The 14646-nt window shown below is 40.5% G+C and overlaps 1 protein-coding gene and 1 long non-coding RNA gene across 2 annotated transcripts in view; both read left to right on the top strand.

The window, feature by feature from the left end:
• The window catches only part of LOC311587569, a 65298-nt gene extending 61484 nt beyond the window's left edge, over positions 1-3814 (top strand). Inside the window, exon 2 of the long non-coding RNA XR_014775902.1 lies at positions 2487-3814. This is a non-coding gene — a long non-coding RNA (uncharacterized lncRNA). The remainder of the gene's footprint in view (positions 1-2486) is intronic.
• The window catches only part of LOC311587542 (uncharacterized protein), a 101942-nt gene extending 87889 nt beyond the window's left edge, over positions 1-14053 (top strand). The window contains exon 5 of the mRNA XM_084764500.1: positions 12186-14053. Coding sequence (XP_084620626.1) covers positions 12186-12600 — 415 coding nt within the window. The 3' untranslated portion in view covers positions 12601-14053. The remainder of the gene's footprint in view (positions 1-12185) is intronic.
• The last annotated feature ends 593 nt before the right edge of the window (positions 14054-14646 follow it).

Genomic DNA, 14646 nt, shown 5'->3' with positions numbered 1-14646 from the left:
TATACCTATTAATTATTATTACAACAGTATAACCCGCTAGCAATAAGTCAAGACACAGACACCTGTTATATTTTAAAATACCCGTAGTTAACCTAGGGCAGGGCAGATATTAATTCTCTAAACTACTTCCCTTAGTGGGGCAGGTATGGGATACCTGTCCCAATCCCACAGCATTTAATTCTAATAATTTCTATCAAGCTACCTCACATCCAGAATCCCATATACTTGCTAATGTTCTTCATCAGGGCCAAATCCTCCATCCATGCTGGCCATGTGCTTCTCCTCCACCTAACCCATGCTGGTGAGACCTCCTTCTCTCCCTTGTCCTGAGATCTGTCTTCATCCCAAGATTCTCTCTGTCTTCCCAAGCCCTAGACCCTTAGCCATGTCTATTCCATTTGCCCTGCCCAGATGTGATGGTCTTATATTAGTTAGCATCCAAATACAGAAGACCAATAGGTACCTATCAGGAAATTATTCATTTTGTTTAGATTTTTCTATTTGGTGCAATATGGGTATTTAACAGTATGTCCTTATGATTTTGGAGATTTTCCCATTGTATGACACCCTGCTCATTTTTTTCTTTTTTCTTCTCTTCTCTTTTTTTTTTTTAAAATGTGACTATTCCTTCCCTGTCTTTTAGTTATTTTGATAAGGGTTGTCCATTTTGTTGATTTTTCTCAGTGAACCAACTCTGTGTTTCATCAATCCTTGTATTGTTCTCTTTGTTTTTATTTTTTGATTTCAGCCCTAATTCAATAGTTTCTCCCTGTCTACTACTTTTAGTTGTGCTTCCTTCATTTTGTTCTAGACTTTTATATGTGCTGGTAAGTTCCTGGTAAGAGATCTCTTGTATATGTAACGTATGCACTTAGGGCTGTCAACTATCCTTTTTTTATCATCACTTTTCTTGTGTACTATATGCTTACATATGATGTGCATTCATTTGCATTGAATTCTACAAGGTCTTTAATATCTTTATTTCTGTCTTGACCCATTTTCACTCTGGAGAGAGTTATTTAGTTTCCATGAGTTTTAAAGACTTCCTTTGTTTCTGTTGTTGATGATGTGTAGCTTTAGTCTACGCTGGTCTGATAGACTGCAGGGGTTGTTTCGATTACCATGTACCTTTTGAGCCGTGCACTGTGTTTGAGTATGTGTTCAATTTGGAGATATTTCCATTTGTTTTTGAGAAGAAGGCAAACTCTTCTGTGTTTGTGTGGAATGTTCTGTAAATATCTGGTGAATTCTTTGGATTTTAATAGCAGTTAGCTGAAGCATATTTCTGTTCATATTATTCATGCAGAATCAAGCAACAGGTAAACCCTTCTCTGCAATAGACTCTTTTTGTGAACTATGTAAACTTTGCAAGAAAGTTATTAGGTCCACTTCTGAGGATCTCCAGCAGCCAGACAGGGCTGTTTCAAGGTTTGGCCCTGGAATCCCTCTACATCCTTCCCGGGGTGCCCCTTTTTTACATCTTCTGCTCACATGGGTGCCACCTGCGTGTGTTCCATGAGAAGGGTTCTCAGATCTTCAGCTTGTGTTGTTGGCCTCTCCACACCTCCAGACAGCAACACCCCAGGACTGCAGAGCTGCTGTGGCTAAGTCTCCACTGTGCTGTAAACAGCGATCACACTCCTGGAGAAACTGAGAAGCTGAAGCCATGGAAAAGGCAGCAGCACCCAAAGCATCAGTTGTAGTTGCTGCTGACAGGGATCTCACTGGGTGTGAGATTTGTTCAACTGGATTTACTCTGTGAACTCCAGTGCCAACTCTATTGTAGGCTTAGATTTTTCAAAACCTACTTTATTTAGGGTGCCTAAATACTATTATCTTCCTTTTAATCTACCATCGAGAGGTAGAGGAGGAAGAAGGTTCATAGAAAAAAGTGGGTGTGAACTATTTAGAAGTAGTTCTTTGGGGAGATTCTATTCTTCCTTGGCAGGGTACCAGAAATCCAGTCCAATAGGAAGCACCAAATAATACCATGAATCAGTGACAACAGATGATAAATGCTTGTTCTGCTTGAGTTAAAGATAAATGTGTGTTCTGTTGGAGTTAAGCAATATTACCCTTCATTGTTTCTTTCTCAGGAGAAGAGTAGGGCAATAGCACATCCCCAATACCTCTACCTTATATCCCATGGAATCAGTTTAAAATGCTTTGTCTATCCACCTAGGCACAATGTAGCAGGAATAGATTTTTCTTGCCTAGGTAGGATACAATATACCTGAAATAAAATTGATTCTTCCTGATTATCTTTTTTGAATTACTCTGTGAATGGTCTGGGTCACAGTGTCCTTTCTCAAACCCATACTATGTTCTTGACCAGTCAGTTTTTGTTAAATGGTCAGTAAACTATCTCTGACCTGAGTTTGGTGTCCATGTGGTCAGTGTGGGCTATTCCTTAACCCGAAGAGCCCAAAGCTAGCAGGCTTGTAGGCTTAAGAAGATTTCAACTGCAGATGAGCGAATTAAAGCAGGCAAAAATGTTAATGATGAGGCATGCCCTCATCAGAATGGCTGATTGCTATGTCTGTGAGAGATTATATTGATTGATGAGTGATGTAGGAGGCTCTTCCGCTAGGGTTGCAGTATTCCCTAGCAAGTGTGCCTGGGTTGGAAAAGAGATCAGGCTGCATATAAGAGAGTGCTCAAGTAAGCAAGCAAGCCAGGAACAATGTTTGTCCATGGTTTTCTCTATAATTTTCTAGGTTGAGTTTCTCTTCTAACCTTACACAATGTTGGACTGTGAGCTGACAGAACCATGTAAAAAAGCAACAAATGGGGCAGAAGAAAGTGCAGTCTGTGGGTTTAGGGAAAAAACAGAACTAGGTAGTTTTAGATGGCAGTCACATCCTGAAAGAGAGGAAGGGATTTTCAAGGAGCTTAGCACCAGTAAAGAGAAAGCCCTACTCTGCATTGGAAGCCTAAGATGGGCAACACCCACTCTTGCTACACCTGAAATGAATGGAAAGTATAGGCAAGGTGATTGCAAAGCAGGCACTTCATATAAAACCTGCTGCATTCTGGTCCAAATCTGGCATATTTCATCTCAGTTTAGAAACCAAGGTTGGCAGGATCCCCCATTGCTGTACTGTTGTTTTTAATTGTTAATTCATTATTGATACAGTATGCTGTCTGCAGGCCAGAAGAGGGCACCAGATCTCATTGTCGATGGTTGTGAGCCACCATGTGGTTGCTGGGAATTGAACCCAAGACCTTTGGAAGAACAACCAGTGTTCTTAACCTCTGAGCCATCTCTCCAGCCCCCATTGCATTGGTTTTTAAAAGAAGAAAGATGCACAATTCAAGGTCATGTATTCTGTCTCTGTGACTTCAGTTCAACGTTGCTCCCACTACTTATGTTTTGCAGAGACACTGCCCCAGTAAGGAAACTGTGAGATTTCATTTCACCAGGCTTTGAATATGTAGCCCGTGTTGCATTTTGAGACCATAAGATGTTGAGATACCTAAGCTCTGAGAAATACATCATAGAGAGATCCTTATACTGAGTTAAAGTAACAAAACTGAGTGATGAATGAGAAATTGCAGTCATAGGGCCATCTACACCCTGTGAAACTGAAGCCCCATGTATCTGAGACAGAGCTAGGGTACTTGGTGTTTGAGTTGCTGGATTTATTTATTTATTTATTTATTTATTTATTTATTTATTTATTTATGTCTCCATCCAATCTTACCTCACTATATGTACATTCCTCCAATTAGAATGGGAAGGTTTATTCTGTGCCATTGTATATTGTAAAGATATAACCTGTTTCCATTTTAGAACATATAGCTATCAAAAGATTTTCTAGAATGTCAGAAGAGTCTTTGTACTCTTTCTTTTTTCTTTTTCTTGTTTTTTTTTTCTTTTTGGTTTTTTGAGACTAGGTATCTCTGTAGCCTTGGCTGTCCTGGACTCACTTTGTAGACCAGGCTGGCCTCGAACTCACAGCGATCCACCTGCCTCTGCTTCCCGAGTGCTGGAATTAAAGGCATGCGCCACCATGCCCGGCTTGTACTCCTGAATAGTGGATGAGCTATTGCCGACTGTTAGGATCATTGAAATTGATTAAAATGCATTTTCACTGTGGGTCAATATTGACCAATATCAGAATTTAATTGGTCAAATCAGAATGACTCTAGTTAGTGTAATTTCTTTAAATACTTATCTTCTTTTTTAAAAATGTATTTTATTTTTATTTTTTTTTAATTGGCTTTCTTAGTGGAGCTTTTGTAGTAAGAGTTTACCTAGATGTCCTTTTAGGGATGAGATTTGAGTGGCTGTAGACTCAAGCCATTTTATGTTTTTGTTTCTTCTGTGTTGAGTTTGAACCTGTTTGTTCAGCTTCCTTCTCATGCTGTCAAGCATCCATGACTATAGACTGAGCCGCTCATTAATGAAAAAATTAATTAAATCACTTTACAGCCTGACCTGTCCCTCCTCTACTCCCAGTCCCACCATCATTCCCCCTTTCCCCAAGTAGCCCTCCTTCTCCTCAGTGAAGGGGAGGCCCACAAGTGTTATCAACGTCCCCTGGCATCTTAAGTTGCAGCACGACTAAGAACATCCTTTCCCACTGATACCTAAGGAGGCAGCCCAGATAGGGAAAAGGGGATCCAAAGGCAGACAGCATAGTCAAGATGGCTCCTATTCCCATTGTTAGGGGACCCACATGTTCACCAAACTGCACATCTTCTATATGTGTGTAGTCAGCCTATGTATGCTCTTTGATTATGGTTCAGTTTCTGTGAGTCCCCATGGACTCAAGATAGTTGACTGTAGGTTTTCTTGTGGTGTCCTCAACTGCCCAGGATCCCACTATCTTTCTTCCCCACCTTCCCCCAAATTCCCTGCGCTCTGCCTGTTGTTTGGCTCTGGGTCTCTGCATCTGTTTCAATCAGCTGCTGGAGGAAGACTCTCAGAAAACACTTATGTTAGAAACCGGTCTGCAAGCATAGCAAAGTATCATTAATAGTGTCAGGGATTGGCTCTTTCTCCTTTGGGTAGGTCTTATGTAGAGCAGCAAGTTATTTGCTTGCCATTTCTTCAGTCTCTAATCCATCTTTATCCCTATACTTTTTGTAGGCAAGATAAATTTTGGGTCGAAGGCTTTAAGGGTGGTTTTGTGTCCCCCTCCCTTCACTAGAAGTCCCACATGGCTATAGAGGTTGGCAACTTTAGGCTCCTAGCCCCTGATGGTACGCGTCTCAGCTAGATTCACCCTCATAGATTCCAAGGACCCCTCCTTTCCCAGGGATGCCCCCTTCTGCAGAAGAGTGTTAATTCAGAACATGGCTGTTCTCATAAGAGATCACATTCAAAGACTTTCTTAGGTATATGTAACCCGGCAGGCAAGAGATCACATTCAAAGGTTTTCTACGTCTGTGTGATCCAGTTGTAATACAAAACATGCCTGTAATCCAGGAGACAGAAGCAAACAGATTTGAGTTTAAGGCCAGCCATGTATAGAGCAGGTATCTAGTAAAGAAAAGCTTAGATCCAGATATGGTGATATAGTCCTTTAATCCTAATTGAAGGTTAAGTTAATTTAAAGAAGGAAGCAGCACCCATGCTTGATAGTGATATGATTGTGTGGAAGAAGAGGTGATGAATCAGAGAAGATGTGGTAGAATAGGATATGGCCAACTCCCACTAGAGAGAGCCCAGGGAAGCTACTGAAGAGGCATTTGTACAGAGAGAGGAAGCAGTTTTACCAGGAAACAGACCACAAACAAAATGAGATGTCTTTCTCCTGCCAAAAGCTCAATAATGGTTCCATTACTTTAGGGGTTTTCTTCTGCTAAAATCAAATTAAGCTCTTACAAATGAATATTTATAAAAGTGTAGTCTTGAAGGTAAGTAAATACTTAAATAGAAATGGATCAGGGCATAATGATTTTACAAACAGTTTTGCTGCTGGGCAGTAGTGGCACATGCCTTTAATCCTAGCCCTTGCGAGGCCTAGGCAGGGAGATTGATGTGAGTTCGAGGCCAGTCTGGTCTACAAAGGGAGTCCAGGACAGTCAAGGATACACAGAGAGGCCCTGTCTTGAAAAACAAACAAAAAACAAAACAACAACAAAAATACTATTGCTACCCAGCACATCTTCCACAGTGGGCAGATGAAAAACAGTTTTATTAGTCAAGGTTCTCAACATGAGCACAACTGGTAGAGTGGATCTCATTCTGTTTATGTTGAAAGTAAATTTTTGGAATGTCTCACAACTGTGATCCTGCTAATTCAACCTTGAATATCCACCAAAAGAAAAGTAAAGACTCCAGAACTTGTTTGGTCCATGAGGCTGGATGTCTTATATGATGGTCAGTATGCTCCAGAAGTCCAAAAATTAGGATGTAAAGACACTAAAGGAATGAAAATTTCCTAGCCTAGACTAATGAAAAGAGGCAGAGAAAGAAAGCTTCCTTCTACAATATCTTCTTTATATGTGGGTTGACACCCATAGCGTGGCCCTGATTAAAGATCAATATTATCATCTCAAAAGATCCACATTAAAGAAAGATCTTTCAGTTTGAAAGCCTTATTTCAGAAAACTCTCTCCAAAAAGAAAGCCTGGGGTACTATATTGTGAGTCTGGACAAGTTCATATAGAGGTCTGCCTATTCCTACTCATGCTCAACTAGCACATCCATGTCTAAAGATGGTCGCAATGTAAAGACAGAGACATCTGCGGCCACTGTTGGGTAAAAATCATGCAGGAACATATATAAATTATAAAAAGATGGACACACTTGCTTTCATGGAGGACTCAAAAGAGTTCATTTTAACTAGCCCTGGCTGCTCTGACTGAGGCCTGTGAAATCACTGTAGAGAATTCCATTCCTTCTTTTTTTCTAAGCCTTGTTTTTATTTTATGATTACAGGCATTTGTCTGTATATATTTGTATACAGTGCCTACAAAGGCGAACAGATCCCAGATTTCCTAGGGCAGAAGTTATAGTAGATTGTTAACTACCATAAAACTTCTGCGAAATTCATAAAGCATCTTCATTACTATCTGTTGCTCTAGTCCCAGTCGTTCTGACACCATCTCCGGGCCTCCCTGGCCACCAGGGCATGATAGGGGTACAAAGACATGCATTCTGGGAAAACAGGACTCTAACAAGGATTAACTGGTATGGGGAGAGTTTGGTGTAAGGCGTGGCTACAAAATTTATACTGAGGCTCCATAGCCCAGGGCTAAATGACTTCATGACTTCCATCAAAGCCACAACCCCATTCTTGGTGTTTTTGTTTGTTTGTGGATTTTTTGTTTTGTTTTTTTTTTTTTTGAGACAGGGTTTTTCTGTGTAGCCTTGGCTGTCATGGACTCACTTTATAGACCAGGCTGGTCTCTAACTCCCAGCAATTGGCCTGCCTCTGCCTCAGGATTGCTGGCATTAAAGGCATGCTCTACCACTGCTGGGAACACCTCCCATTCTTTCTGATCCTCACATAACCAAGGTGTGATTTTCAAGGAAATGAATTGGCCTCCAAAGTGTTGGGGTTACTGGCATGTTATCTGAAACTTGTGAAATTAAAAAGCACCTGGGTGCCTGTGTGTCACAGCAGGGGAGCAGCATGACTGTAGTCTGTCACCTGAGACATTACCTTGAACATCATGACTGGCTCACTCCCTGTCCTTGCTGATTCCCTATCTCCTCTAAGAGCCCTCTGCTCAGCAGAGACCCACTGACTCTTCTCTCCTTGCTGGGGAAGGCGCCCTCATCCCCCACCCCTCCCTCCCTTCACAACTCCACTCCATCCTCTACCCCTCCCCCACCCTCACCCCAGCCCTAGCACAACTGTGGGTTTTTGCTTTCTTTTTAATCACCTTTCCACTGAGGATGTTGTGTCGATTAACTGTAGTGCTCCAAATGATTATTTCTCTCTCTATATATATATTTTAAGATTTATTTATTTAAGTATACAGTGTTTCACCTTCATGTATGTCTGCCCACCAGAAGAGGGCGCCAGATCTCCCTGTAGATGACTGGGAGCCACCATATGATTGCTGGTTTGGAAGAGCAGGCAGTGCTCTTAACCACAGAGCCATCTCTCCTGCCCCTCCAAAATGGTTGTCATGTCTTCCTCCCAGGTTTGTTTCATATCTATCAGGTGAAAGGTAGCTGCAGTTTACCTGAACACAGCATGAAGCCACAAAACAACAATCGTGTGTCCTAAACTCTCTTTAATTTGGAATCTTTTGTGTCCCCTTTCACTTGTGGGACAGACTGATAACTCCACTCCAAAATGAGCAATGGCTTTGCAGGCTGTGCACCCTGATGCCAGGAAGAAGAAGGGAAGTGCCTGAGGGTTTTGCTGGGACCTCAGGCAAGCTCAGAATTTGGGACCTGGTGAGCTCAAGGTCAAAGGGGGGGGGCAGGCATCTGAGCAGCAGGAGGCTTGAGTGGCTGGTTCTGCCCTGGGGTGAGTGCAAAGGTGGAAATGCAGGGTCTTGGAGAACAGGTAGGAGTGCTACTGAAATGCAAATCTCTCCACCTAAGGAAAATAGACTAGTACTGTAATGGAAGCCTGTTCCATGAGCTACTGTGCTGTGTCCCTTCAGCTCACTCTAACCATAGGGAAGTGCTTGTCTCACTCAAGACTTCATGGCCAATCACGGACTCCAGGGAAAAGAGAAAGAGTGTTCTTCCGGGTGCCATGCTATAAGTTCCTCTTGGTACCGGAGCGGACTTGAGTGGCCATGTAAGATATGTTCCGAGTGTTTTTGCTGGGTACTGTGAGGAGAGCTCAGGCAAGGTCAGAAGACACAACATGGTAAGTGCAGAGTCACTGCTCACAGTAGGAGGAACAGGCAGCTGAGCAGAGGAAACTGGTGTAGTGGGTCTTCCCTGGGGCTGCGAGATGAGCAGCAGCAGATGTGGCCACCTGTGAGGTCCTTTTCGGTCTTAGTATTTTTCTGGACTTGGTGATGATCTCTGCGTAACTGCACCGTGTGGATTACATCTACCCAAAGCATTGGAAGCAGGAGCTTGTGAGTAGAAACATCCTTGGCCGGATTACAAACTCAGACCCTTAATTTCTCTAACTTCTTCTAAAAATTCTGTTCTTAGAATGTAACATTTCGTCTCAGCTATATTTGGAAGCCAGGCATTGTGGCGCACACCCCAAGTCCCAGCACTCAGGAGGCAAGTGGCTCGCTGTGTCTTTAAGGCCAACCTGGTCTGCGATGTGAGTCCATGGCAGCCAAGGCTAACACAGAGAACAATGCCTCGAACAAAACAAAAAACAAACAAACTATATATATATGTGTGTTTATATATGTGTGTATATATATATATATATTTATATATATATATATATATATAAAATTAATTTTGTTGAGGTTGTAAATGTTATCTCATGTATTGGGTAACACTTCAGTATTAAGCTGTGACCTCTTGCTGTCCTGGTATTCATTGCATAGACATGACTGGCAGTCAGATCATGAGAAAGTCCTGTCTCAGCTTCTTGAAGATGAGATGGCATGAAAAAATACACCCAGTTTAAAAATCATTTTTACCATTAATAATTCTTTATATAATTTCTCTGACATGAGCCCAGTACTACTAAACTCTTTCCGTACCTCCTCATCCCTGTGATGATTGGCTTTTATCTTGCAAGGCTATATCCTATTCAAGGGCTGAGGAATGACACAAGTGGACCTCAGTATTCAGGATCCTTATAAAATGACTTAGTTACATTAGAACATCTGTATCAGGAAATAAGTGGAGGAAGCCACAGAATTATGTGAATATATTGTCAATAAAGGATACAGTCACATTGTTATCCCTATCGTGCTTTCTGTTGTTCACTGGAATGGATTATTTTAGGATGCAGTGACCTATAATGATGTGAATGTGAAATTCACTGTGGAAGAGTGGGCTTTGCTGGATCCTGCCCAGAAGAGTCTCTACAGAGAGGTGATGCTTGAGACCTACAGGAACCTCACTGCCATAGGTAGGACTGTGAATTTTATGTTGCTTTTTAAAATCTAATGATAACTGTTTCTCCGTTGCTGTTATTTGTTATTGTAATGTCAACTGAAAATGAGGATGAATGAGATGAGTAAATCAGCCAGATGTCTAAGGTTAACTGGAGAGTAACTTGAATTTTGCCTACTTTCCAATAATATATCATGCATTTTTGGTTCCTCTCTTTTAGGTTACAATTGGGAAGACCATAACATTGTAGAGAATCTTCATAGTTCTAGAAAATATAGAAGGTAATTTTCATGTGCAAATTGATACGAATATATCTGGGAATTACTTTTAGTGCATCCTTTAAGTTCTAAAGAAAAACAAGAGTGTAAATATGCACTGTTTTAAGTGTATCGATGATTATTCAATTCTTACAAAGACATGTACCTCAAAATCAGGCATCTGATTTATGTTTGTACGGCATTTCTCTAAGAAAGAAGATAAGAAAACAACACATTAACAAATATCACCATTTGAATCATAGCTAGCTAGATTGTAGAACTGCTAACTCTTTAGTCTCATAATACTTAGATGCTTCAGAAATATACACATTAACCTTCTAATAAACAAATAGTCCATAATAAAGCTCGTGTTCATAATATATTTGCATTAATGTTGCTAGGTTTAGTGAGAGGAGCAGTTTGTGAAAGTGAAGAAAGTTATTCTGGAGAAACTTTTATCCCTATGCAATATTTCAATGAGAAAAACAGGAAGTGAGACTGTGAAAGCAGGGTAAACCTTTTCATTTGCTATCTTCTTTAATAGATATATCATTTATCACAATGGATGAAAGCCCTGTCAGCATAGGAACATTGAACAAAGCAATATAACCCTCTGTCACCCAGAAGAATTAGAAGAGTTATAGTAGTATCCATAACGTGTAGACTTTCTGAATGTAATACTGTGTACAATTAATGGCTTTTCCAATTTTATTGTCAATATATCCACACACTTGCGCTACAGGAAAACTTCCATGAGTACTATCAATGTGGATTGCCTCTGTTTGCCTCGGTTCACTTTACAATTGTAGTATGACTGACATGATAGGAAAAGCTTTAATGCATCCAGAGTGGTAAATCTGACTTCTCCCAGTTCTCTTCCAACATGTGAAAACCCTCTTCTGTAGTAAAAGGATGCTTTAAAAGTGGTCCACGCAATACATGATCTTCCAAATACAGGCCTCTGAGGAGATGCAAAATAACACATGAAGATGGAAGGAAAAATGAAAGTTAATAAACTGACATTACAATGAGATCTGATTACTTTTAAAATTAGACCAAAATGTAAAATTAATTCACAGAGATAAAAATATTCATCAGTGTAATGAATGTGGTATAACTTTGACATGTGCCAATTATCATTGCAGGAATGGAAGAAGATACACTAGAGGAAAACCCTCTCTATTTATTCAGTGTGATAAATCATGGTTATGTCAATGTCATCCTCAAGGGCAAGAAATAATTCCTACTGGAGAGAAACCATATGAAGATATCCAGTATGGTGAGGCCTTTGTAAGTCACAGTAGTCTCCAAATTCATAAAAGAACAAAAACTAGAGAGAAACCCTATGAATGTGAACAATATTTTATGGTCGTTGAACCTCAAAGTTCTCTTCAAATTCATGAGAAAATTCATACTAGAAAGAAACCTTATGAAAGTCAACAATGTGGTAAAGTCTTTGTACAGCACAGATATCTTTCAAGGCATGAAATAATTCATACAGGAGAGAAACCTTATGAATGTAATCAATGTGGTAAAGCCTTTGTATGGCATGGGAATCTTCAAAGGCATGAAAGAATTCATACAGGAGAGAAACCTTATGAATGTAATCAATGTGGTAAAGCCTTTGCACGGCATAGTCATCTTCAAAGCCATGAGACAATTCATCTTGGAGAGAAACCTTATGAATGTAATCAATGTGGTAAAGCCTTTGCACGGCGCAGTCATCTTCAAAGCCATGAGAGAATTCATACAGGAGAGAAACCTTATGAATGTAATCAATGTGGTAAAGCCTTTGCATGGCGCAGTCCTCTTCAAAGACATGAGAGAACTCATACAGGAGAGAAACCTTATGAATGTAATCAATGTGGTAAAGCCTTTGCATGGCGCAGTCATCTTCAAAGCCATGAGAGAATTCATACAGGAGAGAAACCTTATGAATGTAATCAATGTGGTAAAGCCTTTGCACAGCACAGTAGTCTTCAAAGCCATGAGAGAATTCATACAGGAGAGAAACCTTATGAATGTAGTCAATGCGGTAAAGCCTTTGCACGGCATAGTCATCTTCAAAGCCATGAGAGAATTCATACAGGAGAGAAATCTTATGAATGTAATCAATGTGGTAAAGCCTTTGCATGGCGCAGTCATCTTAAAAGACATGAGAGAACTCATACAGGAGAGAAACCTTATGAATGTAATCAATGTGGTAAAGCCTTTGCACGGCGCAGTCATCTTCAAAGACATGAGAGAATTCATACAGGAGAGAAACCTTATGAATGTAATCAATGTGGTAAAGCCTTTGCACAGCACAGTAGTCTTCAAAGCCATGAGAGAATTCATACAGGAGAGAAACCTTATGAATGTAATCAATGTGGTAAAGCCTTTGCATAGCACAGGTCTCTTCAAATGCGTGAAAGAATTCATAGAGGAGAGAAACCTAATGAATGTAATAAATGAGGTAAAGCCTTTTCCCCAGCACAGTTATCTTCAAATGCATGAAGGAATTCATAGAGGAGCAAAACCTTATGAATGTAACTAATGTTGTAAAGCCTTTGAATATCACAATTTTCTTCAGAGCCATGAAGGAATTCATATAGGACAGAAAAGTCCTGAATATAATGTCTGTGGCAAAGCCTTTGAATGTCATGGCCATCTTCAAAGGCACAAAAGGATTCACACAGGAGAGAATCTTTATGAGTGTATTTAATATTTTGTAGTCTTTACATGCAATTACCTATTAGAGAGAAATTCATTGAATGTAATTAATGTGAGATAGCCTAGCAGTCCAGAGTATCTCACAGACTTGTTCTATGAAACACGAAATTTGAAGAACCGGCCCACCTAGTCTATGCAGAGTGGGACATGAATTTTCCAGTGTCATGCTTGTTCACTATTGCGAGAGTCAATGTGCTCTCAGCAGTAAAGAACAGTTGTTTGATTCAGTGGCTATTTGGCCACATTTGTTTCATAGATGTCCATCAGCTTAATTGAAGTATATTGGATGTGCCGCCAGAGGCAGCTGTGTCTCTCTGTCAGGAAAGGCCTTTCTGATTGACTGCCATATTCTGTAAATCTCTGAAGTGTTTGAAGACCATCTTTGTATTGAGCATAGTGAATACCCATGATGTCTATCTATGTGCGTATACTGAACAATCAACTTATCTATTCCAGTTTATCTAAGCAGATAAATATTGCTTGTTTCTAGCTATGCACAATCTGCTTAACCTTGAAAATATTGGTACAATGTGACTCCTGAACTTACCACAAACATAGAACAATCAAGATCTGTATAATATTTGTGAAAAAATGAGGGAATGGAGGTAAATTGTCAAAAATATAAGCCTAAATTTATCTTTAAATTTTCATCAAAATACCTAAGGAAACTCCTTGAGGAAAAGTGTGACCTTGACCAAGTAAATAAGATTGTATGTGTAACAAACAAAGAATTCACTATGAAAATCACTCAGTTACCCCTAAACTGTTCTATTTCTGCCTTCTAGCTACTGCTAATCTCTCTTGCAGAGAGGCTCCATGCTCTAGAGCTCTCTCAAAATGTGATCAGAAAGGTAGTTCTATGGCCCTACAGCCCCTCATGCCCCCTTGTGGTTGCAGACAAACTCAGCCCCACTGAATCCCACAAAGAAAACAATGTTGTAGAATAATTTATGTCTGCTTCCTGCCAGATGTATTATGTCACAAGGTGTGGAAACTGCCCTGTCTATGTACTGTGCGCAGCTGAGAACCCTCTGCATCTCAGAAACTCCATTTGTACCCTGAAACTGAATTTCTGTGATTCATGCCATTGTGGCTGGTGCTATTGGAAAAATAAAAAGATTATCAAGTATTGCTGAAGCATAATCCCCATCAATTACTTTCTATCAGTATCTACACTATTTATACAATTGGACACAAAAATTGAATGTAGAATGTCAGGTTCAGTAGATCTAGAAACTAGACCTTCAGTTTTCCAGTCTGTCTTCCTACTGCGCCCGAAAACCAATGCCTGTATGTGTACCCTAGAGAGTGATAGTATAAGCTCCACAGCTTTCCACTGCTTGGGCTTCAAAGCCCATTCATCCAAAGGGAATCCACACTCAGGAAATTCAGAGGTCGAAGACCTCCTCCCAGATCACCACAGAGACCAACACATTCACAGTGTGAACCACACTGCATCTCAGTCCCTGCAGATCAGACTGTCACATACCACTACACTTTCTCGTCCTGGACATGGGGCAGCTGCCTCCACAGTCGCCATGGCATGGCATGTGGTTCTCCTCACAGTTCCCTACAGCTGCATCAGAGAAGAATCCTGGAAAAATATGTAAGCTACCTTCCTCTCAGGCTCCTCTTTCCTAAACCTACCCAGAGTCCCTCATTAGCTTAGAAACTCCATCTTGGCCATTGGAAGGTAGCAGCTCCTCTACCGGGTGATCAGAG

Source organism: Acomys minous (assembly GCF_964271855.1).
Source record: "Acomys minous genome assembly, chromosome: 16".
Classification (NCBI taxonomy): Eukaryota; Metazoa; Chordata; class Mammalia; order Rodentia; family Muridae; genus Acomys; species Acomys minous.
Note: the sequence above shows the minus strand (reverse complement) of the source record. Positions and strands in the feature narration are given on the sequence as shown.